Source organism: Microtus pennsylvanicus, chromosome X (genome assembly GCF_037038515.1).
Source record: "Microtus pennsylvanicus isolate mMicPen1 chromosome X, mMicPen1.hap1, whole genome shotgun sequence".
Taxonomy (NCBI): Eukaryota; Metazoa; Chordata; class Mammalia; order Rodentia; family Cricetidae; genus Microtus; species Microtus pennsylvanicus.
The window spans coordinates 84,176,178-84,201,098 of NC_134601.1; the positions used below are offsets into that span (position 1 = coordinate 84,176,178).

Genomic DNA, 24,921 nt, shown 5'->3' on the forward strand with positions numbered 1-24,921 from the left:
CTCCGTCTCCTCCCGAGACCCAAGCGACTGCAAAACTGAAAGTACAGAACCTGAATTCAGTCGGCAAGGAAACACAAAGACACAGACAATGTCTCACCTCTAAGTGGGTCTTCGGAGATGAGGGTGGTTGTCAATCCCAGGACAAGCCCCCAATGAAAGACTCCTGGAGTTGGAAGACTCTCACTCAAGTCTCGGGATAACACAACCCTCCCCCCCAAGTATTCACAAGAGACTGTCCTTGCTGTAATCACATGAGGTTTATTGACAGAAACCAGTGTGCTAGGGCAGAGACTCATATCCCATGCAGGGGTAGAGGAGTTAGACCCCGAATAGCTGGGAGAAGGGGTATTTAAGGGAAGAAACCACAACCCAAAGCGGGTAGGGAGGGCATCATTGGAAGATTCTGAAAATACCAGTGATAATCACAAGGGGGTAACTCCCTGTTTCTCAAGATTGTTCTCAAGAATATAATCTAACTTTGTGGTCAGACAGTTCCTGGAACAAAGCCACTGAACCGGCCAACCTAGATTTTTGGCTCTACCCTTCCTGCTAGGGGAGGGGGGTCTGGATTTATCCTGGCCTTTCACAACCAACCAACCAACCAACCAACCAACCAACCAACCAACCAACCAACCAACCAACAAAAATCTGAAGATGAATACATAAATATTCCAAAGGTACAATGGTACCTATAGAATAACCACTCATTCTATAGAGCCAAGAACGTAGCTTCTCACAAGAGTTCTCTGATCTGATAAATCATTTAAAAAGCATTAAAAAAAACCCCCAGAGGCTCCCGGTACAGTTAGGGACACTGATGTGGTGGACTTGGTGACCATGGCGGTGTTTCATGATGAGGTGGAGATCGAGGACTTTCAATATGGCAAGGACTCAGAGACTTATTTCTACCCCTGTCCCTGTGGGGACTTCTCAATCACCAAGGAAGAGTTGGAGAGTGGAGAAGACGTGACAACGTGTCCTAGCTGCTCTCTCATTATAGAAGTGATTTATGATAACAGTAAGTTTATGTGTGGAGAAACAGTCCCAGCATCTTCAACCAACCAAGAGTTAAATGCTGAAGAAGCCCTCAGGAACCCAAATCCTGAGCAGCAGGAAATGAGCCCAGGTGGATGGATCAGGTGTTGAGTAAACCACCTCTCTACAAGACAGCTGTCTGTGGCTTGCTCTTCCATGGGCATGGATCATTATTAGCCGCTGGATTCATCACAAGAAATGAGCCTGTGACATGTCAGCCCTGGACTTTTTTTTATTTTTTTATTTTTGAGACAGGGCCAGCCCTGGATTTTATGCTTATACAGGATTGGAAGGATTCTTAATTGTTCATCTGAATTTAAAGGAAGGCGCTTTTTCTTTCTCCCAGGTGCATCATTTGAATATTATAAAACTAACTCATTTTTCTGAAAACATCATCATCCACTTTAATCCTGAGGCTTTTTATTTTATTTTTAAAGATTTACTATTTTATTTTTATTGTGTGTGTGTCCATTTGTGTGGGGGTATATGCATGTTGAGTACAGCTGCTCAGAAAGGCCAGAGGCATTGGGTTTCCTGGAACAGGAGTTGCAAATGGTTTTGAGCAACCCAACATGGGTTGCTGGAACCCAGATTTGGGTTCTTTGAAAACACGACACGTTCCCAACCTCTGAGCCATCTTTGCAGCCTGCAGGGTCTTTATTTTAAAAGCTAACATTTTGATGGAGTTGAGGAGCTGATTCAGATGAGGCCTTTTTTTGTCATTTGCTTTCCTGGAAACTTAAGGAAATCTGTGCCTTTCCTGGTTCTGCGCTCTGGCTCCTTTGGTAGCTAGTCACCTGACCTTGCTGGGACTGCATTTTTCCTGTTGGCAGTCATTCCTTTTGCTCTTCGTGCACAGAGTTCAGTCATGGTATTGACTGTGAGGCCACAGTTTCTCTACAACTTCCAGTTAGTGACTGAGGAGGGAAAAGCTAGACTGAAATGGTAGAAGAAACAGCTCCTGATACACGGTGCATCCCTTATGATAGGACAGGGGAAAAAGAAATACAGCCAATGGAAGAAAACTGGTGTCAGTGAGAGGTGTCATGTCTGCCAAATTGGAAAATGAAAGTACATGAATAATTTTGCTAGGTTGGAGCAAGTATTTCTGTATCCGGACCTTTATTTCTTGAAATGACAGAGGGGCCTACATTTCAGACAGAGGTTAGGTTGAGTCTTCATATAACAGCAATTGTAACATGTCACAGCCCGTGTGGCCACTAGTCCTAATAAGTGACACCTCCACAGCAGAGGGTGAGCTTGAAAATATGAGCTGGCTCTAAATGGACATGCCCATGAGGGCACACTAATAAGCGTACACATAATGGTGTCCAAATCAGACATTCAGTCCTGTTGAGCAGGACTAACCTTGAGAAAGAGAAAACTGTGGAGCTGAACTCTTCCCTCACTGAGGATTGAGAGTAGCAAGAAGTCAGACTCAGTTGTGCAGAAGTTTGAAAAGTTTCTGTAAACACAGCTTTGCTGTGAATACACAGACTTGAAAGTGCATTGGTATCCAGCAGATTGGGGGTGTGGCTCCTGCAACCAAAATATAGCCAGCAGGACTGGAGAGATGACTCATGGGTTAAGAGCACTTGCCCAAGACGATCTGTGTTTAATTCCCAGCACTCACATAGTTCACAACTGTCTGTAACTCCAGTTCCTGGTGTTCTCATGCCTTCTTCTGACCTTTGTGGATGCCAGGCATGCATGTGGGGCACAGACACAGATGCAGACAAAACACCCATACAACTAAATAAAACTCTTTTTAAAAAGAAAGAAAATAGCTAATAATTATGCTATACCCACCCACTCAAAAAATAAAACAAAAACAAAACAGAGTTTTGAGTCTCATTCTGAGGATTCCTGGAGGCAGGATCACCATTTTGGACTGAGGTAGAGGTAAGAACCAGTGACTGGTTGTTTCGCTTTTCTGACCTTCAAATTGAACTCCAATATCTGTCTTTCTGTTGTTACTAATAGTCCCACATTTTATTAAGAGTCAATGTCTGTCTGTTTTGTTTTTCTGACCTTCAGGTTGAACCCAAATATCTGTCTCTGACTTTTTATTAATCGTGCTACATCTAGTTCCTGGACTGTGCTCAGTCTCAGACCCACCCTCAGATGACTGAGGCAGGCAGAATGCTCTTAGCAGCACAGTGAAAAAGAAAGTATTTTCTACCCAAATAAAGAAAAACAGTTTTCCCTCAACTATACCAATACTACTGGCTACTAAATATGCCAGGGGCTTCACACCAAACAGGTCTCCAGGTCTCTGTACACACTAATGGGTATCCTACAATTCAGTTCAGCCCTCACACTGTCATGTGTCATGTGTATCTAACACACACAGGTTGAAACCTATTTAAACACAGAAAGGGCTCACAATGGCATTTATACAACCATATTATGAACTGGGCTCCCTTCACACTGCAGAGTAGCTAGTCATGGTGGGCTCAACACGTGCAATTCCAGCATGCAGGAGCCTGAAGCAGGATTGCTACAAGTTTGAAGCCAACTAGGGTTACCTATCCAGACCCCATCTCCAAAAATAAAAACAAACCAACCAGCTACAAGCAAATTTAGCAGAATGTTGCTGGGAGCAGATTGAATAGCATCCACGTCTACACAGTCAGGGGATGGGTGAGTATGTGAGTATGGCATGGGGACTTCATTAGACAAAGGTCCAGACACAATTTGGAATGAAGGTGATTAATTTGAAGCCTGAGAGGTTGATGGAAGGAATGCTGTGTTTATTGTGAAGGAAGTAAAGGAGTTGGGCAGGAAGGGGCAGGACTAAGAGAGTACAGGAAGGACAGCACCAGGTTACAGGCTTCTCAAGCCCCAGAGCGTGCTGGGGACTTGATTTGCCTGCCTGTTCTCCTTTCTTCACTCTGTTTCCTGATCTTCTTATGTGTCTGCATGGGACGAGGCCACTTGCATGGCCTCCGGAGGTAAACTATGAATGCATCTATTGGCTGGGCTCTTTGAGAAATGGCTGCATGCCCCAACAGAGAAAGGAGGCATTGGCTGGAGTTATTGAAAATATTGGTTCTCATCCCAATGTGGCTGGCAAGTGCCAGCCTCAACACCATGAAAGCACAGTGTTATCAGGGTCACCATACAGCCTGTTATCAGGGGAGCATGGAGCCTAGAGGTGAAAAGGGACAACCCTGGGACACCCATACCCAACTATTTCTGAAGCTAATATTATCCTTTGAGTTTTCAATTGCATGAGGTAATAAAGTTCCTATTTCATTTAAGCCAAAAAGCCCTGTAAGACCCAGAATTTAAAAATAAAATAATGCTTGATTTTAAACTGTTGCTATTTCCAGTTCCCTATCTTAAGGAGCACTAAGAAGGCTATAAGAGAAAGAATCTCACAGTAGGTATTATGATGTCAGACATTCTGTAACCTCTGAACTCTGCTTCATTCCGCTAGAGTTGCTCTTGCCTTAGGATCTCCACAACACAGCTCTTGCCAGTAGAGCCAAAATGAAGGCTCTACTCTGGTTTTACTGTGTTTTCTGTTTTGTTTCCTACTGCAGGGGTGGTAAGTCATAGATACCTGAATATCCTTATGTATTTTTCTTTCCCTTCTATGTCCAAAGACCATTCTCCTGTCTGTCTCATCCCTATTTCATTTCTTATCCTTTTCCGAACTAGTTTAGCCTCCTTCTTCGGTGCCTCCTCTCATTCTCTTATCCCTCATCTACATTTACACATTCACTTTATTCTTTTTACTCCCTTCTCTCTATCTCTACTTTCTGCCCCACCTTTTTTTTTTTTTTTTGGTTTTTCGAGACAGGGTTTCTCTGTAGCTTTGGTTCCTGTCCTGGAACTAGCTCTTGTAGACCAGGCTGGTCTCGAACTCACAGAGATCCACCTGCCTCTGCCTCCCGAGTGCTGGGATTAAAGGCGTGGGCCACCACTGCCCGGCTCTGCCCCACCTTTTAAATGGCACTGCATCAGATAGAACATCTTTGCCTACCTTTCCTTGTACAAACCTTGTTTTCATTTAGTTTAAATGCATAGAGAAGAGATGTAGTATCGAGTTATGGTCATGGTGGGGGATATCACACATCTACTCACACAGAAGAAACCACACATGTGAAGGAAGTTAGGCCAAACTGAATATGCAGCAGAAATTTTCCAGCTGAATTTGAGTAGATTAACTAAAAAAAAATAGAAAGTTCTTCATCATCCTCATTTCTATCATACCCCTTTTCAGTGCATCAAGTGCCGAAACAGAGTCTGAGTTCAAGCTCGTTGATTGGAAATCTGCTACCAGTGGAACCCCACATTGACATACCATGGCTGGTATCTATACCTGGAAATTGTCAGGGTATTGTCCTGACTCCATGGCTGATTCTCTCTACAGCTAACTGTCTGAAAAAAACGTGAGTAGGGGGAGAAAGAATGTTCTTGGGTCTTGGATCTGTTAAATGAGTTTTTCTTTTTAGGACTCCTGCTGAGATTCCAGAGAAACTCAATGAAGAAGATGCTGATAAGAATCACTTTCTTGTACTGAAATCACATAACCGGTTTGTTACAATTACCTAGCCAATCTCTTTTCTGTTTTCTCTCACTTTATTTTTCATTTCTTTTTCTCTCACCGATTAATTAAATATTCATTGTTGTCATGCTCAAAACTAAGTTCTGAGGAGTCATAGATGAAAGATATAATATCTAGGGGAGGAGAGATGGTTCAGTGGTTACAACTTGCCTGTCACAAAGCCTGATGACCTGAGCTTGATTCCTGCAAGTTGTCCTCTAGTGCCATGTACTTGCTGTAGTATGTGCATACACAGGCATACATAAAAATAAACAGATTAATAACATGAAATGATTTTTTTTGTTGATATTTATTGAGCTCTACATTTTTCTCTGCTCCCCTCCCTGCCTCTCTCCTCCCCTCTTCAATCCTCCCCCAAGGTTCCCATGTTCCCAATTTACTCGGGAGATCTTGTCTTTTTTTTTACTTTCTACTTCCCATGTAGATTAGATCTATGTAAGTCTCTCTTAGTGTCCGCATTGTTGCCTAAGTTCTCTGGGATTGTGGTTTGTAGGCTGGCTTTCTTTGCTTTATGTTTAAAAAACACTTATGATTGAGTACATGTGATAATTGTCTTTCTGTGTCTGGGTTACCTCACTCAAAATAATGTTTTCTAGTTCCGTCCATTTTCCTGCAAAATTCAAGCTGCCGTTATTTTTTTCTGCTGTGTAGTACGCCATTGTGTAAATGTACCACATTTTTTCTTATCCATTCTTCAGTTGAGAGGCATTTAGGTTGTTTTCAGGTTCTGGCTATGACAAGCAAAGCTGCTATGAACATAGTTGAGCACATGTCCTTGTGGCACAATTGAGCATCCTTTGAATATATACACAAAAGTGGTTGGTGTGGGATTATTTGTCAATTATATTTTAAATAAATGTTGACAGGCCAGTAGCCAGACAGGAAGTATAGGCAGGACAACCAGACAGGAAGTAGAGATGGGTCAAGGAGAACAGGAAAATTTTGGGAAGAGAATGCAGTCCTGTCCCAGACACAGAAAAAGCAAGATGTGACTGCCTCTCTAAAAAAGGTACCAAGCCATGTGACTAACATAGACAAGAATAGTGGGCTAATATAAGTTATAGGAGTTAATAAGAAGCCTGAGCTAATGGTCCAATCAGTTTACAGTTAAAATAAAACTCTGTGTGATTTTTAAAGATTGCAGGAACCAGGTAGGATAAAAACATCGACAACAAATGGCACCCAATGGACAACTGCATCCACATAAAGCCTGTGATCTTGGGAAGTAATTCTAGACAAAAATAATAGAGTTAAAAATGGCTTACTGATAGCAGCATTTTCTCAGGTGGGCTCTATTTGCTAGAGGCAAATGTGCATCATTTAAGAGAGTTCCTGACTCAGCTTTAGCTGTAAAACCTTGCAGCTCTTTTAAGAGGTCCTTCCACTAAAAAGGTACCAAGACATGTGGCTAACATAGACAAGAATAATGGGTTAATATAAGTTAGAAGAGTTAATAAGAAGCCTGAGCTAATGGGCCAATCGGTTTATAGTTAATGTAAAACTGTGTGATTTGGGACTTAACGATTGCGCGACTGGGCAGGACAAAAAACCCCAACAACAAGTGGTATTACTGTGTCTCGAGGAAGGTTGTTTCCTAATTTTCTGAGAAATCGCCACACTGACATCCAAAGGGGCTATACCAGCTTGCATTTCCACCAACAATGCAGAAGTGTTCCCTTTACCCCACAACCTCTCCAGCATAAGTTGTCATCAGTGTTTTTGATCTTGGCCATTCTTACAGATGTAAGATGGAATCTCAGAGTTGTTTTGATTTGCATTTCTCTGATGACTAAGGATGTTGAACATTTCCTTAAGTGTCTTTCAGCCATTTTAGATTCCTCTATTGAGAGTTCTCTGTTTAGGTCTGTGCTCCATTTTTTTGTTGGATTATGTGATCTTTTGGTGTCCAATTTCTTGAGTTCTTTGTATCTTTTAGAGATCAGACCTTTGTCTGATGTGGGGTTAGTGAAGATCTTTTCCCATTCTATAGGCTGTTGTTTTGTCTTGTTGACCATATCCTTTGCTTTACAGAAGCTTTTCAGTTTCAGGAGGTCCCATTTATTGATTGTTTCTCTTAGTGTCTGTGCTTCTGGGGTTATATTTAGGAAGTGGTTCCCTGTGCCAATGCATTCGTGTGTACTTCCCACTTTCTCTTCTATAAGGTTCAGTGTGGCTGGCTTTATGTTGAGGTCTTTGATCCATTTGGACTTGAGTTTTGTGCATGGTAATAGATATGGGTCTTCATTCTTCTACATGTTGATATCCAGTTATGTTAGCACCACTTGTCAAATATGCTTTATTTTTTCCATTTGATATTTTTTGCTTCTTTATCAAAGATCAGGTGTTCAAAGATGTGTGGATTGATATCCGGGTCTTCTATTTGGTTCCATTGGTCCTTCTGTCTGTTTTTATGCCAATACCAGGCTGTTTTCAGTACTGTAGCTCTGTAGTAGAGTTTGAAGTCAGGGATTGTGATGCCTCCAGAAATTCTTTTATTGTACAGGATTGTTTTGGCTATCCTGAGGTTTTTTTTTTTTTTTGCTTTTACATATGAAGTTGAGTACCATTCTTTCAAGGTCTTTGAAGAATTTTGCTGGGATTTTGATGGGCATTGCATTGATTCTGTAGATTGCTTTTGGCAGGATTGCCATTTTTACTATGTTAATTCTGCCTACCCAAGAGCATGGGATATCTTTCTACTTTCTGGTGGCTTCTTCAATTTTTTCTTCAGAGATTTAAAGTTCTTGTCATACAAGTCTTCCACTTGTTTGGTTAGACTTACTCCAAGATATTTTATGCTATTTGTGGCTATTGTGAAGGATGTTGATTCTGTGATTTCTTCCCCAGCCATTTTATCATCTGTGTACAGGAGGGCTACTGATTTTTTTGAGTTAATCTTGTATCCTGCTACATTTCTGAAAGTGTTTATGAGTTTTAGAAGTTCCTTGGTAGAATTTTTGGGATCACTTATGTAAACTATCACATCATCAGCAAACAGTGAGAGCTTGACTTCTTTTCCAGTTTGTATTCCCTTGATCTCCCTTTGGTGTCTTATTGCTCTAGCTACGTAAGACCTCAAGAACTATATTGAATAGATATGGAGAGAGTGGACAACCTTGTCTTGTTAAGTTTCTCTTCATTTAGTTTGATATTGGCTGTTGGATTGCTCTATATCGCCTTAATTATGTTTAGGTATATTCCTTGTATCCCTGCTCTCTCCAAGACCTTTATCATGAAGGGATGTTATATTTTGTCGAAAGCTTTTTTGGCATCTAATGAGATGATAATGTGGTTTTTATTTTTCACTTGTTTATATAGTGGATTACGTTGACAGATTTTTTGTATGTTGAACATACAATCCCCTTTATCTGTGGGATTGTAGTGGGAGCGGTGGGCTGTGTTCCTGCCACCCAGCTCCCAGCCACCTGGCTAGGTTATGCCCCAAAATAACAACACACAAACTGTATTCATATAAACACTGCTTGGCCCATTTCTATTAATGTGTGTAGCACCATGAGGTGCGCTTACCAGGAAGATTCTAGCCTACGTCCATCCTGGGTCGGAGCTTCATCGTGTCTGCCCTGGAGAGCAGTGGCATGGCAGCATGTCGTCTGAGCTCACTTCCTCTTCCTCCCAGTATTCTGTTCTGTTTACTCCACCCACCTACATTCTAACCTATCAGGCCAAGCAGTTTCTTTATTAACTAACCAATGACCTTTCTCCATCATGGGATGAAGCTGACTTGATCATGGTGGATGATGGTTCTGATGTGTTCTTGGATTTGATTTGCCAGTATTTTATTTAGTATTTTTGCATCAATGTTCATAAGTGAGATTGGTCCGTAATTCTTTTCCTTAGTAATGTCTTTCTGTGGTTTGGGTATCAGGGTAATTGTATTCTCATAAAAAGAGTTTGGCAATGTTCCTTCTGTTCCTATTATGTGGAATAATTTGAGGAGTATTGGTATTAGTTCTTCTTTGAAAGTCTTCTAGAATTCTGAGCTGAAACCATCTGGTTCTGGGCTGCTTTTGGTTGGGAGACTTTTGATGACTGTTTCTATTTCTTCAGCAGTTATAGGTCTGTTTAATTTGCTTATCTGGTCTTGATTTACTTTTGGTAAGTGATATTTATCCAGAAAGTTGTCCATTTCCTTTAAGTTTTCCAATTTTGTGGAGTACAGGTTTTCAAAATATGACCTGATGATCCTCTGTATTTCATCCGTTTCTGTTTTTATGTCCCCCTTTTCATTTCTGATTTTGTTATTTTGGATATTCTCTCTCTGCATTTTGGTTAGTTTGGATAAAGGTTTGTCTATTTTGTTGATTTTCTCGAAGAACCAACTCTTTGTTTCATTGATTCTTTATTGTTTTCTTTGTTTCTATTTTGTTGATTTCAGTTCTCAATTTGATTATTTCCTGCCATCTAGTTCTCTTAGGTGAGCTTGCTTCTTTTTGTTCTAAAGTTTTCAAATGTTCTGTTAATTCACTAGTGTGGGATTTTTCCAGCTTCTTTACATAGGCGTTTAGTGCTATGAACTTTCTTATTAACACTGCTTTCATTGTGTCCCATAAATTTGGGTATGTAGTGTGGTCATTTTCATTGAATTTTAGGAAGTCTTTAATTTCCCCCTTTATTTCTTTTTTGATCCATTGATGATTCAGGTGAACATTGTTTAATTTCCATGTGTTTGTGCGTTTTCTGGAATTAGTATTGCTGTTGAATTCTAGTTTTAAACCATGGTGATTGATAAGGTACATTGGGTTATTCCATTTTTTTTGTATTTGTTGAGGTTTGTTTTGTTACTGAGTATGTGGCCAATTTTTTAGAAGGTTCAATGAGGTGCTGAGATGAAGGTATATTCTTTTCTGTTTGGATGGAATATTCTATAGATGTCTGTTAAGTCCATTTGAGTCATAACATCTGTTAGTTCTCTTATTTCTCTGTTCATTTTTTTTGTCTGATTGACCTGTCCAGTGGTGAGAGGGGAATGTTGAAGTCTCCCACTATTAGTGTGTGGGGTTTAATGTATGATTTAAGCTTTAGAAGTGTTTCTTTGACATATGAGGGTGCCCTTGTTTTTGGGGCATAGATGTTTATTATTGAAATTTCCTCTTGATGGATTTTTCCTGTGACTAATATGAAATGACCTTTTTTTGTCTCTTTTGACTGATTATAGCTTGAAGTCTATTTTGTTAGATATTAGGCTTGTTTCTTAGGTCCATTTGATTGGTATATTTTTTTCCCAACCCTTTACTCGGAGACAATGTCTGTCTTTGAGGTTGAGATGTGTTTCTTGTATGCAGAAGAAGGATGGATTTTCATATCCAATCAGTTAGCCCATTTTTTTATAGGTGAGTTGACTCCATTTACATTAAGGGATATTAATGACCAGTGATTTCTATCTCCTGTTAATTTAGTCTTCATTGTTGGTGATGATAATTTGGGCATTTTTTTCTTCTTTGGGATTTGCTGTTATGAGATCATCAATTGTCTGTGTTTTTGTTGGTGTGGCCATCTTCCTTGGGTTGGAGTTTTCCTTCTAGTATTTTGTGTAGGGCTGGGTTTGTGGCTAGGGATTGGTGAAATCTAGATTTGTCATGGAATATCTTGTTTTGTCCTTCTATGGTGATGGACAGTTTTGCTGGGTATAGTAGTCTGGGCTGGCATCCATGTTCTCTTATTGCATAATGCATGACCATGACCTTCTGGCTTTCATTGTCTCCAACGAGAAGTCAGGTGAAATTCTGATAGGTCTACCTTTGTATGTTACTTGGCCTTTTCCCTTTGTAGCTCTTAATATTCTTTTTTTACTCTGTATGTTTATTGTTTTGATTATTATGTGGTGAGAGGACTTTTTTTTTTGATCCAGTCTATTTGGTGTTCTCTAAGGTTCTTGTATCTTCATAGTCAAATCTTTTTTTAGGTAGGGAAAGTTTTATTCTATGATTTTTGTTAAATAAATTTTCTGGGCCTTTGAGTTGAACTTCTTCTTCTTCTTCTTCAATACCTATTATTCTAAGATTTGGCCTTTTCATGATGTCCCATATTTCATGGATATTTAGTGTTAAGCCTTTCTTAGATTTTTTTTTTTTGGTTTTTCGAGACAGGGTTTCTCTGTGGCTTTGGAGCCTGTCCTGGAACTAGCTCTGTAGACCAGGCTGGTCTTGAACTCATAGAGATCTGCCTGCCTCTGCCTCCCGAGTGCTGGGATTAAAGGCGTGCACCACCATCGCCCGGCAACCTTTCTTAGATTTAATGTTTTCTTTAACTAATGAGTCTATTTCCTTTATTGTATCTTCAGCGCTTGAGATTCTCTGTTCCATTTCTTGTATTCTGCTGTTCATTCTTGCGTTTGTGGTTCTTGATCTTTTTCTCATGATTTCTGTTTCTATAATTCCTTTGGCTTGTGTTTTCTTTATTGTTTCTATTTCAGTTTTCAAGTCCTGGATAGTTTCTTTTATATGTTTGGTTTTTTTTCTTGGTTTTCTTTAAGTGATTTGCTGATATTTTCCAATTTTTTGTTTGTCTTTTCTTCAATTTCTTTAAGGGAATTTCTCATTTCATCTTTAAGAATTTCAAACATTCTCTTGAGGGTATTTTTTAGATTATTTTCTTTTGATTCATCCATATTTGGTTGTTCAGGCCTTGCTGTTGTAGGGTCTTTAGGTTTACTGGTATTGTGTTGTTCTTTGTGGTATAGCATGTGATCTTGCCTTTTCTATTCATCTTTTCCTCTAATAGGTGTGGTTGGGGCTGTCTGAGATTCTGTTGAATAATCTTCTAGGTGCCAATGAATCCAAAGCTCAGATGGTTGTTCCTCATGGTACAGTCAGTGTCACAGTTCTAGTTACCCCATTGGTTACATCTGTTTCTAAAAATGGCTCGGTGTTCCTGTGCTTTGCTCTGCTCCCTTGGAGCTTTCTGTTTCAGGCCTACTTTGGCCTAGGTTGCTGATCTGTTTCTGTAAATCCTGGTCTGGATTCCATCCTGCAAAAGTCCCTGCCTTGGAGTTGGACCTGTTCTGGTGGAGATCACTGACTCTGGATCAGGTTCCTGCCTTTTCCCTTGGAGGACCCAGGTTCACCCACACCCAGACTGGCAGAGGTTCTGGCTCAGGCCCAGTTCCTGGGAGGTCCTAGACTCATGCCCAGACCCACCAGGGTGTTAGCTTAGGTCTACTCCCTTGAAGGTCCCAGATTCATGTCCGGATCCTCAGCAGTCTCTGGCTCTGGCTCACTTGCTCAGCAGTTACTCCCCTGTACATATTCTGGTGGAGATCATTGACTCTGGATCTGGTAGCTGGCTCAATCCTGATGTGACCGTGTCCTGGGACTTTATTTGCTCTTGGCTTCTGCTCCTGGTGGTACTTGTTCTCTCTCTGTCCTAGGTAGCTGGTTCAGTCTCCCTCTGGTTCCAGTAGAGGTTGCAGACTCTGAGTCAGGTCATTGGCTCAATCTTGATTTGCCAGTGTCCCAGGACTGGGTTGGCTTCTAGGACTGGATTTGCTCCTGACTTCTGCTCCTGGTGGAGCTTGTTTCCTCAGGCCCTCTCTGTCATAGGTGGCTATTTCAGTCTCACTCCTGTGGAATTTTTTGCCCAGCGTAGAGTTCCTTGCCTCAGGACAACTTTGGCCTAGGTTATGACTTTGACCTGTGTCTGTAAATCCTGGTCTGAATTCCCTCCTGCAGAGTCCCTGGTTTGGAGTTGGACCTGGAAAGGTTTCTGGTTCTGATCTACTACCCCAGAGGACCCAGGCTCAGGTGCGCCCGAACCTGCTTAGGACCTGCAGAGGTTCCAGGTTCCTGCCTATTCCCTTTGATGTCCCAGACCAATGTCAAAATCCACAGAGGTCCTGGCTCAGGCCTACTTTATCTGAGGTCCCAGACTCATGCCTGGCCCTTCCGAGATATCTGGTTTTTGCCTATTCCCTCGGAGGACCCAAGTTCACCCACACCCAGGCTGGCAGAGGTCCTGGATCAGGCGTAGTTCCTGGGAGGTCCCAGTTCCTGGGTGTTGGCTTAGGTCTACTCCCTTGAAGGTCCAAGATTCATGTCCAGACCCTCAGCAGTCTCTGGCTCTGACTCATTCGCTCAGTGGTTGCTCCCCTGTACCTGTTCCGGTGGAGATCATTGACTCTGGATCTGCTCGTTGGCTCAATCCTGATGTGACTGTGTCCTGGGACTAGATTTGGTCCCGGCTTCTGCTCTTTGTGGAGCTTGTTCTCTCTCTGTCCTAGGTAGCTGGTTCAGTCCCACTCTGGTTCCAGTTCCAGTGGAGATTGCAGACTCTAAGTCAGATCATTGGCTTAATCCAGGTCTGCCAGTGTCCCAAAACTGGGTTGGCTCCCAGGACTAGATTTGCTCCTCAAATTTTTTAAAGGGCAGATATTATCTCTATTCTTGAAGACATGCTAGTTTTTCATCAAAGATAAAGATAGAAGTCTTTTGTGTCATCTGAAGAGATTGCATTTTTATCACAAATGCAGCAAGAAACAGAAATCATTAATATTACTAAGGTTATAAGCAGAATTTGTTCAAAATGATTTGCTCTGATATCAATTCAGTTGCCATGTCATTCAGACCTTTATCTTCATTCCCTATGGTCATTGTTTCAGTTCAGATATTCATGATGTTGATTCTGGAATATTTTAATGCTGTTCTTGACCCTATCCTCTATATTCTTTTTTAAATAATATTTTAGCTAATTTTTTGAAAATTTCATATACAATATTTCGACTATATCACCCTATCTACACCCAGGTCCACCCCTACCTCCCTACCCACCCCAATTTATGTGCGTTCTCTCTCTTTCTTTGTAAGGTTCATGTAGCCCAAATTGTATTGTTCAACTACTCCTGAGTATGGGGTCTCCCTCTGGATATGGTCATCCTACCATTTAAGAAAATTGACTCTTCTTCTAGCAATTATCAAATATCAATAGTTCTTGAGCTAGGTGTGAGACATCATAACAACCCTTTTTCCCCCTTTCATGCTAGGACTATTGTCTAGCTTGTTCTTGCAAATGCATGCTGTCACAATTGCTGTGAGTTTATATGCACAACTTCACTGGTACCAGGAAAACACTATTTCTTTGATGTTACCCACCACCTCTGTCTCTTATGATCTTTTTGCCTCCTCTTCTGTGAAGATCTCTGTCCTTTGGAATAGAGGTATGAAATAGATGTCACATTAGCAGCTGAACACTCTGCAGTCTCTCATACTCTACATGCTGACCAGTTGTGAGTCTCTGTTACATGCCATCTTCACAAGAAGAAGCTTCTCTGGATGAGAGCTGAGATATGCACTGATGTATGGGTATGGCAATAAGTGACTAGGAGTGGTTTTAATACTATGCCCATTTTAGAAGGAAAATAGTACTAGGTTCTTCCCTTGGGCCTATGACTTATCTAGCCACAGGTTCTTGGTCCTGTTAGTGGTATCAGTTATAAGTTCTATTGTTGAGGGAGCCGCGGGCCTGCTTTCCTGCCTCCCAGCTCCCGGCCCCCTGGCTGGCTTATGCCCCAAAATAACAGCACACAAACTGTATTCATATAAACACTGTTTGGCCCATTTCTATTAATGTGTGTAGCACCACAAGGTGCGCTTACCAGGAAGATTCTAGCCTATGTCCATCCTGGGTCGGAGCTTCATCACGTCTGCCCCAGAGAGGAGGAATGGCGTCTGTCTCAGGCTTCTTACCTCACTTCCTCTTCCTCCCAGCATTCTGTTCTGTTTACTCCACCCATCTAAGGGCTGGCCTATCAAATGGGCCAAGGCAGTTTCTTTATTAATTAACCAATGACCTTCCTCCATCATTGTGTCTTATGGAACAGGCTTTAAATATTATCAGAAAGTAGTTGGTTATCATCATAACATTGAGTCATGGGCATACCTGGCCAGAGTAGTCCTTCTTACCCCTTGGTGACACACTTCCTCCAACAAGGCCACTCCTACACCAACAAGGCCACACCTCCTAGTAGTGCCACTTCCTATAAGTTTATATGTTCAAACTACTACAATCCTGGTTTCTTTCTTGTTTTTCTTTTTGCCATTTGTATATAGAAAGGCTACTGATTTTTATGCATTAGTTTCATATTCTGCTACTTTGCGAAAATGTTTATCAGTTGTAGGAGTTTCCTGGTAGAATTTTTGAGGTCACTTACTATACTATCACATCATCTGCAAATAGCAATACTTTTACTTCTTCTTTTCCAATTTATCCCATAATCTCCTTCATTTGTCTTATTGCTTCAACTAAGACATCAAGTACTAAATTGAATAGTCACGGAGAGAGTGAAAAACCTTGTCTTGTTCCTGATTTTGGTGGAATTGTTTTGAGTTTCTCTCCATTTAATTTGATGTTGGGTATAGGCTTATTGTAATTTGCCTTTATTATGTTTATATATGTCCTTTGTATCCCTAAGCTCTCCAAGACTTTTATCATTAAAGGGTGTTGGATTTTGTCAAAGATATTTTATGCCTTTAGTGAGATGAGATGATCATGTGGTTTTTATATTTCAGCCTGCTTATATGGTAGATTACATTGATCGATTTATATATGTTGAACCATCTCTGCATATCTGGGACAAAGCTTACTTGATCATGGTGGATGATCTTCTTGATGTGTTCTTGGATTTGATTTGCCAGTATTTTATTGATTATTGTTGCATCTGTGTTCATGGGGGAAATTGGGCTGTAATTCTCTTTCTTTGTTGAGTCTTTATGCTGTTTGGATATCAGGATTATTATTCTCTCACAAGAAGAATTAGGCAATGTTCCTTATGCTTCTATTTTTCAGAATAATTTGAAGAGAATTGGCGTTAATTTTTTGAAAGTCTCTCAGAATCCTGTGCTGAATCCATTTGGCTATAGGAATTTCTTTGGTTGGGAAGCCTTTAATCACTGCTGCTGTTGCATTAGGGGTTTTGAATCAGTTTAAATTGATATCTGATCTTGATTTAACTTTTCTAGGTTGTATTTATAAAACTTATTCAGTTCTTTCAGGTTTTCTAGTTTGGGGGAGTACAGATTTTAAAGTGTGTTCTTATGAGTCTCTGAATTTTCTCACTGTTTTTTGTGATGTCCCCATTTTTGTCTCTAATTTTATGAATTTACATCTTCTTTCACCATCTTTTTATTAATTTTTCTAAGAGTTAACCATCAATATTATTGTTTTTTTCAAAGAACAAACTCCACATTTCATCCATTCTTTGATTTTTCTTTTTTGATTTGATTTTAACCCTCAGTTTTATTATTTCCTGCTATCTACTCCTCTTGGTGTGATTTTCTCTTTTTCTTCTAGACATTCAAGTGTGTAAGTTGTTAATATGAGATCTCTCTTAATTTTTTTTTATGTAGGCACTTAATACTATGAATTTGTCTCCTAGAACTGTCTTCATTGTATATACAGGTTTGGGTATGTTGTGTAGTCATTCTCCTTCAGTTATAAAAAGTCTTTAATTCTCTTCTTGTTATCTGTCTTGATCCATTTTTCAATTCAGCAGTGACTCAGTGACTTGTTCAGTTTCCATGAGTTTGTGTCCTTTCTTTTGTTTGTATTGCTGATATTCAGTTTTAATCCATGGTAATCAGAGAGAATGTAGGTTCCTATTTCAATTTTCTTAAATCTATTGAGACTTGTTTTGTGTCCAAATACATGATCAATTTTGAAGAAAGTTCTATTACCTACTAAGAAGAATGTATTTCCTTTTGTAGTTAGGTAAAATGTTCTGTAATATATATTAGGTCCATTTGGTTTAAAATGTCAGTTAGCTCCAGCATTCCTCCTTTTAGTTTTTGTCTGGATGATCTATTGATTAGTGAAAGTGGTGTGCTGAAGTCACCCACTATTCCTGTGGGAGGGTCAATATGTGATTTTAGCTGAAACTGCTTCTTTTATAAATTTTGTTGCCCTTGTGTTTGCTGCAGAGACACAGTCACCAGACAGACACAGAAGAAACAAAATGAGAATGCCTTACTGAGAGAAATACCAATCCATGTGGCTAAATATAGATAAGAATTATGGGTTAATTTAAGTTTCAAGAGCTAGTTAATAATAAGCCCGAGCAAATAGGCCAAACAGTCTATAATTAATATAAGCCTCTGTGTGTTTCTTTGGGAATGAATGGCTGTAGGACTGGGTGGGACAGAAACTTTCACCTTCAGTAGGACAGTCCTCTGTAACACTGGGGCATCCATGAGCAAGGAACTCAGGACCGCAAGGGGTGCACCCACACACTGAGACAATGGGGATGTTCTATCGTGAACTCACCAAGGCCAGCTGGCCTGGGGCTGAAAAAGCATGGGATAAAACCGGACTCTCTGAATATAGCGGACAATGAGGACTACTGAGAACTCAAGAACAATGGCAATGGGTTTCTGATCCTACTGCACGTACTGGCTTTGTGGGAGCCTAGGCAGTTTGGATGCTCAACTTACTAGACCTGGATGGAGGTGGGGGTTCCTTGGACTTCCCACAGGGCAGGGAACCCTGATTGCTCTTTGGGCTGATGGGGGGGACCTAATTGGGGGAGGGAAATGGGAGGCGGTGGGGGGGAAGAGACAGAAATCTTTAATAAATAAATTTAAAAAAATAATTAAATAAATAAAATAGAAACCAAGAAAACAGCAAAAAAAGAAAAAGAAAAAAACACTGGGGCATCCATCTTCAACCCATAGGACTAGAATATCTGACAGTCTTTTCTGTGAAGCAGGAATTTTGAAGGACTAGTTGATCAGGTAAAAGGCACCTGTTAACTTTATAAGTCCATTTGGACTGTAAAACAAAACTGTAATATAAATTTTTATTCATGTAATATGAAAGGATGACATGTAACAATAGTTATGGTGACTCCATAGCCTACAAGTTTATCACATCCCATCTTGTCTCTGGATTGTTCCCATGCAAGGGGATCAGCTTACAGATCACCTGTCCTGTAGTCTTTATTAGCTTCCTCACCTTGTCTGTAGCCAAGATACTTAGGAGGTCTCTCCCAGTCATGGCGCACTGGTGGCTCAAGCCTTCAGGCAGTGGCCAGGAGATGTGTCTTTGGTAGCCAGCATGTGAGACTGTGGGACTAGGAAGCTGTGTTTGGTCCCATTTTTGTGTGTTTGGAACCTTTTTGAAAGCTTTCTCAGGTCTCAGGAGAGGCACATACAAGCAGGGTGTTACAGGATTAGGGATGAGATTGGAGATATTGTAAGGACAGAAAGGAGAGTGGAAACTACCTACCTGAATCTCAGACTCTTGTGAACGCTGGGGATCCCCGGCAGAGAGTCTGTACTTATTTTTCAACTTAGAGAATGGTTAAATCTGAAATGGAGTTTGAATCTCCATTCTATGGAATTCACTAAGATCCCAGCATGCATAACAATTTTTTGAGAATCAGATAGTTGGTAGAGCTGTAGAAATGAGAAGAAACCAAAGACCAATAGAAGACCTTACATAACCACAGTATGACTTGGAATAAGATAATATCATATAAATGAAAAACTGAGTTATTTTATAACTTAATTTTATGTATGCTGCCAAACGATGTCTTTCATAAGAAATTATATGGATAATCATTTATTGTCATCAATTAGATTTTTGTACATCCTTCTCTTACCTTAGGAAACTATCACACCTGGACATTTCAGGAGTAAATAACCCAGAAAGCATTCCACATGGACAAAGAATTTGCCTCCATCCCAACTTTGATCCTCAAGATGAAAATGATCCAGTGAAAGCAGATATTGGCCTGTTCATTTTGGAAGAGCCTATCTACGGGGATGAAATTCCACTATCTCAGTCCCCAAATATAACCTTGAAAAGTTGTTCTAAGTGCCAATACAGAAGCTGTGATGTGTATGAATATCAGAGTAAGTTAAAGGACTCAAGTTAAACTATTTTGTGATTTTTGGTTGTGGTCATATGACTCATTTTCTAAAGAAATTCAGTCTTTGAAGTGGGAAGAATAATGTAGAAGAAATATTGGAGGTCATTAAGTCTCTATCACCTCAGTCCACTGGGAGATAAGCTGAAGCATAAGGAAGGAATGGGATATGTCTGGGTTTAAGTCGCAACTCTTGCTACAGAACTCTTTCTATACCCAGGTAGTTTAACTACTTTTCTTGTTGTCATGATGAAAGATCTAACAGAGAATATTTGAGACAGGATAGATTTATTTTGACTCATGGTTTCAGAAAGTTCCAAATATGGCTGCTTGTCCCGGTCTACTGGGTGGAACACTTGGACTTTGTGGTGGAGGCTGGTCTTCACTTCTTGGTGGTCAGGAAGTAGAAGAGAGGAGTATAGGAAGGCACAAAGAAAGGCATGCCTCCAGTTGACTACCTCTCCAACTAGGATGCACTTCATACCTTTAACCATAGCTCAATGCTGTTATCATATTCAAGTGATTATTTCATTGTTTTGTTAAGAGTGGTCATGAGCTAGATCTTTGAAAATGCTATAAGACATGCCCAGAGTTTTGCAAAGGTACTCCAAGGTGTTTCTTTCATTGTTACTTTTATGAGATAGGCGTTCTTGGAAAACAGATGTGTAATGTGCAACAGCCCTGGATGTCCTGGAACACATTTTGGAGACCAGGCTTGGTCTCTAACTCACAGAGATGTGCTTGCCTCTGCCTCCTGAGGGCTAAGATTAAAGGTTTGTGCCAGCACATCCTGCAGTCCAAGGTATTTCTTAATCCAATCAAGTTGATGGTCAATACTAAGCATCACAGTAGGTCAAGGAAGGTGTGACTGGTTCAGACAGTCCAAAATAAGAAGATGTCTAAAGAGAGGAGAGAAAGGAAAGGGGAAAGTAGGGGGAAGAAAAGGAAGGGAAAGAAGAATATCTTAGGACGATTATGTAATTGAATTGAGGGTGGTGACAAACTAAAGTCAGATATTGGGTGTTTTGGGTCTCAGCATCATCCATTATGTACACCTTCAGGTAGCAAGAAGCTTGGGACCACAAGAGTAAAGAAGATAGACGTGCAGCTGCTAGATTTCTCAACATGCTACCATCAACATTCCTATCTAGAGAAGACTGAGGGCTTGTGTATTCAGAGTCAACCACGAGAAGACTGCTGGGTAATCACACACCAAAGAAATATTAATAACAAGAAGGAAATATAAAAATGTAGATTCTATAAATATGCAAGCAAACAAATGTTAGATAACAGGACATGAAGAAGTTGGCGCCAGGCAAATATGAAAAATTGGAAAGTTCCATTGGATATTTGAGAGACATAGAGTTTACCACAAGGAATGTTTTAGATACAAATGAGAAATACATAAAATAATCAATAGACACAAAATACAATAATCTTTCTGCTTCTAATTTTATTATAGTTTCTCAGTAGGTACCATAATGAACACAATATGGCTTAAACTTAGCTGTGGAGAGATTTAAAAGGTACAGATGCAACCCAGTCCACCTATTCATGTAGTAAAGCTATAGAAAGCAAAGCCCCATGCAGGAAAAATTTTAGGTACCAACATATCTTGGACAACTTGAAATCACATACACAAATACTAGTGACTAGACTTCAAGGGAAGCATTGACTTGAGCTGTGGAGATCTGGACTGAGTTACTGAATTAGGTATGACCAGCCATGGATGCTAAATTTTGAGATATGACAAATAACTTAATTAAGCAAGAACAGATGGAACACTCTTCAAAACTGTTTCAGATTGAGATGAGGAAATAACACATGTAAAGTTATAGAGTTAGTAGCTAGGTTTTGTAGTGGATAATTGCAAGGAATGAGATTAATACCAGTACTATTTCTGGAAATATATATCAAGTATCAGGCCTTATGTTAGTTTCTAGAAACACATAGTTGCAAAAGAACTTCAAGTAAGCACTTAGGGGACTCTTGTGTATTTGGTGAGATAGAGAAGAAACAACTGAGATCAGTCCTTAGAATGTCGGCCTGATAGGGGAGATAGAGGAGCCAGAGTACTCACAAACATCAGATGGTTTACAGTAGTATGGAGGTGCTAGAAAAATCATCCTAGTTCCAGCACCCAGAGCTCACGTTCTTATACAGAAGACAGAGACTAGTAGCCCAGGAGGAAAAGTAAATACAATAGATAACAATAGTACAATAACAGTATAAAATTAGCACTGAAAGTAAAAAGGAAGGTTAATTTGAAGTGTGTTGAAGTTAATACTACAACCACAACTTAAAGATAAAAAGCCATTTACCAAATAGAATATTAAATATAAGATGAAGTGATGGCATTCAGGTCATAGGAGGCAGAATAAGACAAGTCTAGAAGATGTAAAAGCACATTGATTTTTGGGGAAAAGTAGAGTAGGAGGGAGGAGAGAAGTGAGAGACAAATAATTATGGGACAGATTATAAATATGTTATCACCTTATTATCATAAACAAACTGTATTATTAAAAGAATGGGGGGCCATGCAAAGATTTTAACAAGAGAAATGGCATGGCAAAGTTTATATTCTGAAGTTTACTTATAGTGGATGTGAAAATGCCCTAAAAGGGAAGACATTGAAGAAATGCAAAACAACAGTTTTATGAGAGACTATTTATGCATTCTTCATTCTTACATTAATAACCTTATCTGAACTAGGGTAATGTAGAGCTGTTCATGGTCTCATGACTTTATGTATTTTTGAAAGGTGATCAAGAATAAGTAAATAATACAAGTGCTATTTAAATATTTTGAGTAAAATACACCAGGACAAACATAAAACAGTGTTTATTATAACCTTGAATTCTGTATGCAGTCTGGAACAACTGGACTCTAAAGACAGTATTAACCTAAAATATTTGCAACACAAAATAGATGTAAGAGGTTTTGTTTATATAATTTTGTTCAATAGGATTAGGTAATCAGGAAAGACATGTGTAAAAAAAAGTGTATGGATGGAGTTGTGGAAGAAATTATGAAAGAAGTCATTTGGATATCAGAGCTCTGTTACAAGTATAGGGTAAAGGAAAAGCCAATACAAAGATTTTGATGTGGAAATATGTAACAGGTAGGAGAAGCCAGGTAGCTATAGTATCCTAGCCAAGCTAACAGCAGTAGGGGATATCAAGGTGGTAACAAGGGTTTCAAAGGTCTTATAAGCAATTATAAAAGTTAGCTTTTTGACATTGTTAAGACTTGGAAGCACTGAAAGGTTTTTAATCAGAAAGATGTAGCAGTCTTTCTTAGATTTTAAGTGGATAAATTTGGATGCTGTATTAAAATTAGAAGTAAGAAGGACAAAGTGTGCCTTTTCATAAGGACACCACAAGTTTTATCAATAATAGGAGCATTCCTAGATAAGAAAATCATTTAATTATTACTAAAATACTTTTTTGGAAATTATTTAAAGTGTCAGATCATTATTTGTTGGTAGACTGGTGATAGATGTGGAAGAAGGAGAGGTACTGAGAATGATTTCAAGGTTTTTAAATTTTAAAACTTGAACTTTTGAAAGGGTGTTGTGTTACTAGGAAAACAGAAAGAAGGGAAGATTTTTGTATGCAGAAGAGAGTTGGTCCTTTTCTGTTTTCACATTAAGTTTGGTATAAAGTTTAGAAATCCAAATTCAGTACTGATAAAGTGGTTGGTTGTAGGAGTCCAAAAATTTGTAGTTAGTAGCAACAGTTGTTATATTCTCTTATCATATACATTGGTAATTTCTGGAGGCTGCTTGATAATGATTATTATTTGAATTTCCCCCTCTTCCTCACATGGTATATGAATTTTGTGCACAGTAGACTGCATAAGTGACACATATTTCTTGGTTTCTTTATTCAGGTACAGAGAGCCAGTCCTGTTCTATGTCTCCTAAAGAACCGCTGGGAACTGGTGGGCCTCATACAGAAGACTTCAAGAATATGTCAAAATCCCACAGTCATCATTAGAACAGCTCCCTACTTTGCCTGGATGAAACAATTCATCAAGGCATCTAAAAAACTACTGAATCCTACTTCTTCCTTACACTGTAGGAAATTGCAGGAAAATGAGCATGTTCCCCAAATAAGACACAGCCATAATTATATCTCAACCCTGGGCTCACCTGATTCCACTTCAATGTTTTTGCAAGGAAACATAGACATTTCTCCACAAACCAAACATATCAAAGATGTCCCAACAATCTTTAATTTTAGTCATGGGAATTCTGTTACTGATGGTTATAAATTGTTACTTAAAAAAAGCCAGACCTCACAAGCTGCTAGTTTTCTACCCAAGCAAGTGAAGTCATTGCCTGTTGCCAGGCTTCCACAACATTCTGAACAGAATTTAGTTCAGTATCATCAGGTTACCCCTTCACCTAATGCAGGGAATTTGCATAAGAATCTATTATCCCATCTTTTTTCTGACACAGCCATGCCATACACCTCTCCGAAGGCTAATAGTGCTAAACCCTGGCATTTTGCAGCAGATACTTCCAATGAGTCTTTCGATAAAATCATGGCAGATATAATTCAACAATGGAGTCCATTTGTAGATGACAATGTGGAGCCTGCAAATTCCCTCAATGCTAATACAACTGATGACTCTTGGACAGATAATAGTACTAATTTAGAAGGGTACAAAAACCTTTTGAAAGCCATAACAAATGGATCTCAGAATCAATATACGACTCAGACCAACTTAGCACCAGAACTTTCTTTTTCTGGGGGACCCTGGGAATACTTTAATTCAGGCAGAGTTTTTACCAAAACAGGTCTGCCCCTGGAGCCTCCACCACCTCCCGTTGAAAGCATAAGGATTCCCCAGCCAAGTGGTACAGTTGAGCCCTGGGGTTCTTCCTCTGATTATAATGCAAGCTCTCAAGATCAATCAGTACTTGATTTACTAAGAGCTCAGAATCATCCTGAGTCTGATTCAGATAGACTACAGCCTGTGCCTATGGTCAACATAGGTACGCCTTCAACTTCTAAAGTGATTACCAGTACACCTTTACCTATTGATCTTGAGACTAAAAACCCTCCATATGAAATTCCATACAATACACCACCATCACAAGGAGGTCAGTTTTTACTTAAGGCCATAATACAGCCTACTGTTGAAGTTCAACCCTAATTGAAAGCTGACTCTGAGGGAGCTGGACTGCATCTGAAGTCTATACTGAATCTTATACGCTTAATGAGACAAGTTACCTTTACTCCCTTGGAAAAATTTGTGGCCTTTGAATGACACTTGAAATGTCAGTTGTACTAATAAAAAATTGTGTAACATTCATCACTTTTCAAAATGTTAAAATAAGAATAAAACAAAAGCAAATATCTTTCCTGTTAATTAAATCTTGTTTTGTGCTGGAGTAATTTTTAAGGATTAGTCTTTTTAACATGTGAAT

At 39.6% G+C, this 24,921-nt stretch overlaps 2 protein-coding genes across 2 annotated transcripts; both read left to right on the forward strand.

The window, feature by feature from the left end:
- Window positions 1–837: 837 nt before the first annotated feature.
- LOC142840392 (diphthamide biosynthesis protein 3-like) lies at window positions 838–1,146 on the forward strand. The gene has a single exon (XM_075956933.1). The coding sequence runs from the start codon at window positions 838–840 to the stop codon at window positions 1,144–1,146; it is 309 nt and encodes a 102-aa protein (XP_075813048.1).
- Window positions 1,147–4,530: 3,384 nt separating this feature from the next.
- On the forward strand, window positions 4,531–24,045 carry LOC142841678 (serine protease 55-like). Its single transcript, XM_075958573.1, has 6 exons — window positions 4,531–4,588; window positions 5,267–5,435; window positions 19,223–19,470; window positions 20,546–20,685; window positions 23,376–23,522; window positions 24,001–24,045. Exons 1-6 carry the CDS (start codon window positions 4,531–4,533, stop codon window positions 24,043–24,045), a joined length of 807 nt encoding a protein of 268 aa, XP_075814688.1.
- The last annotated feature ends 876 nt before the right edge of the window (window positions 24,046–24,921 follow it).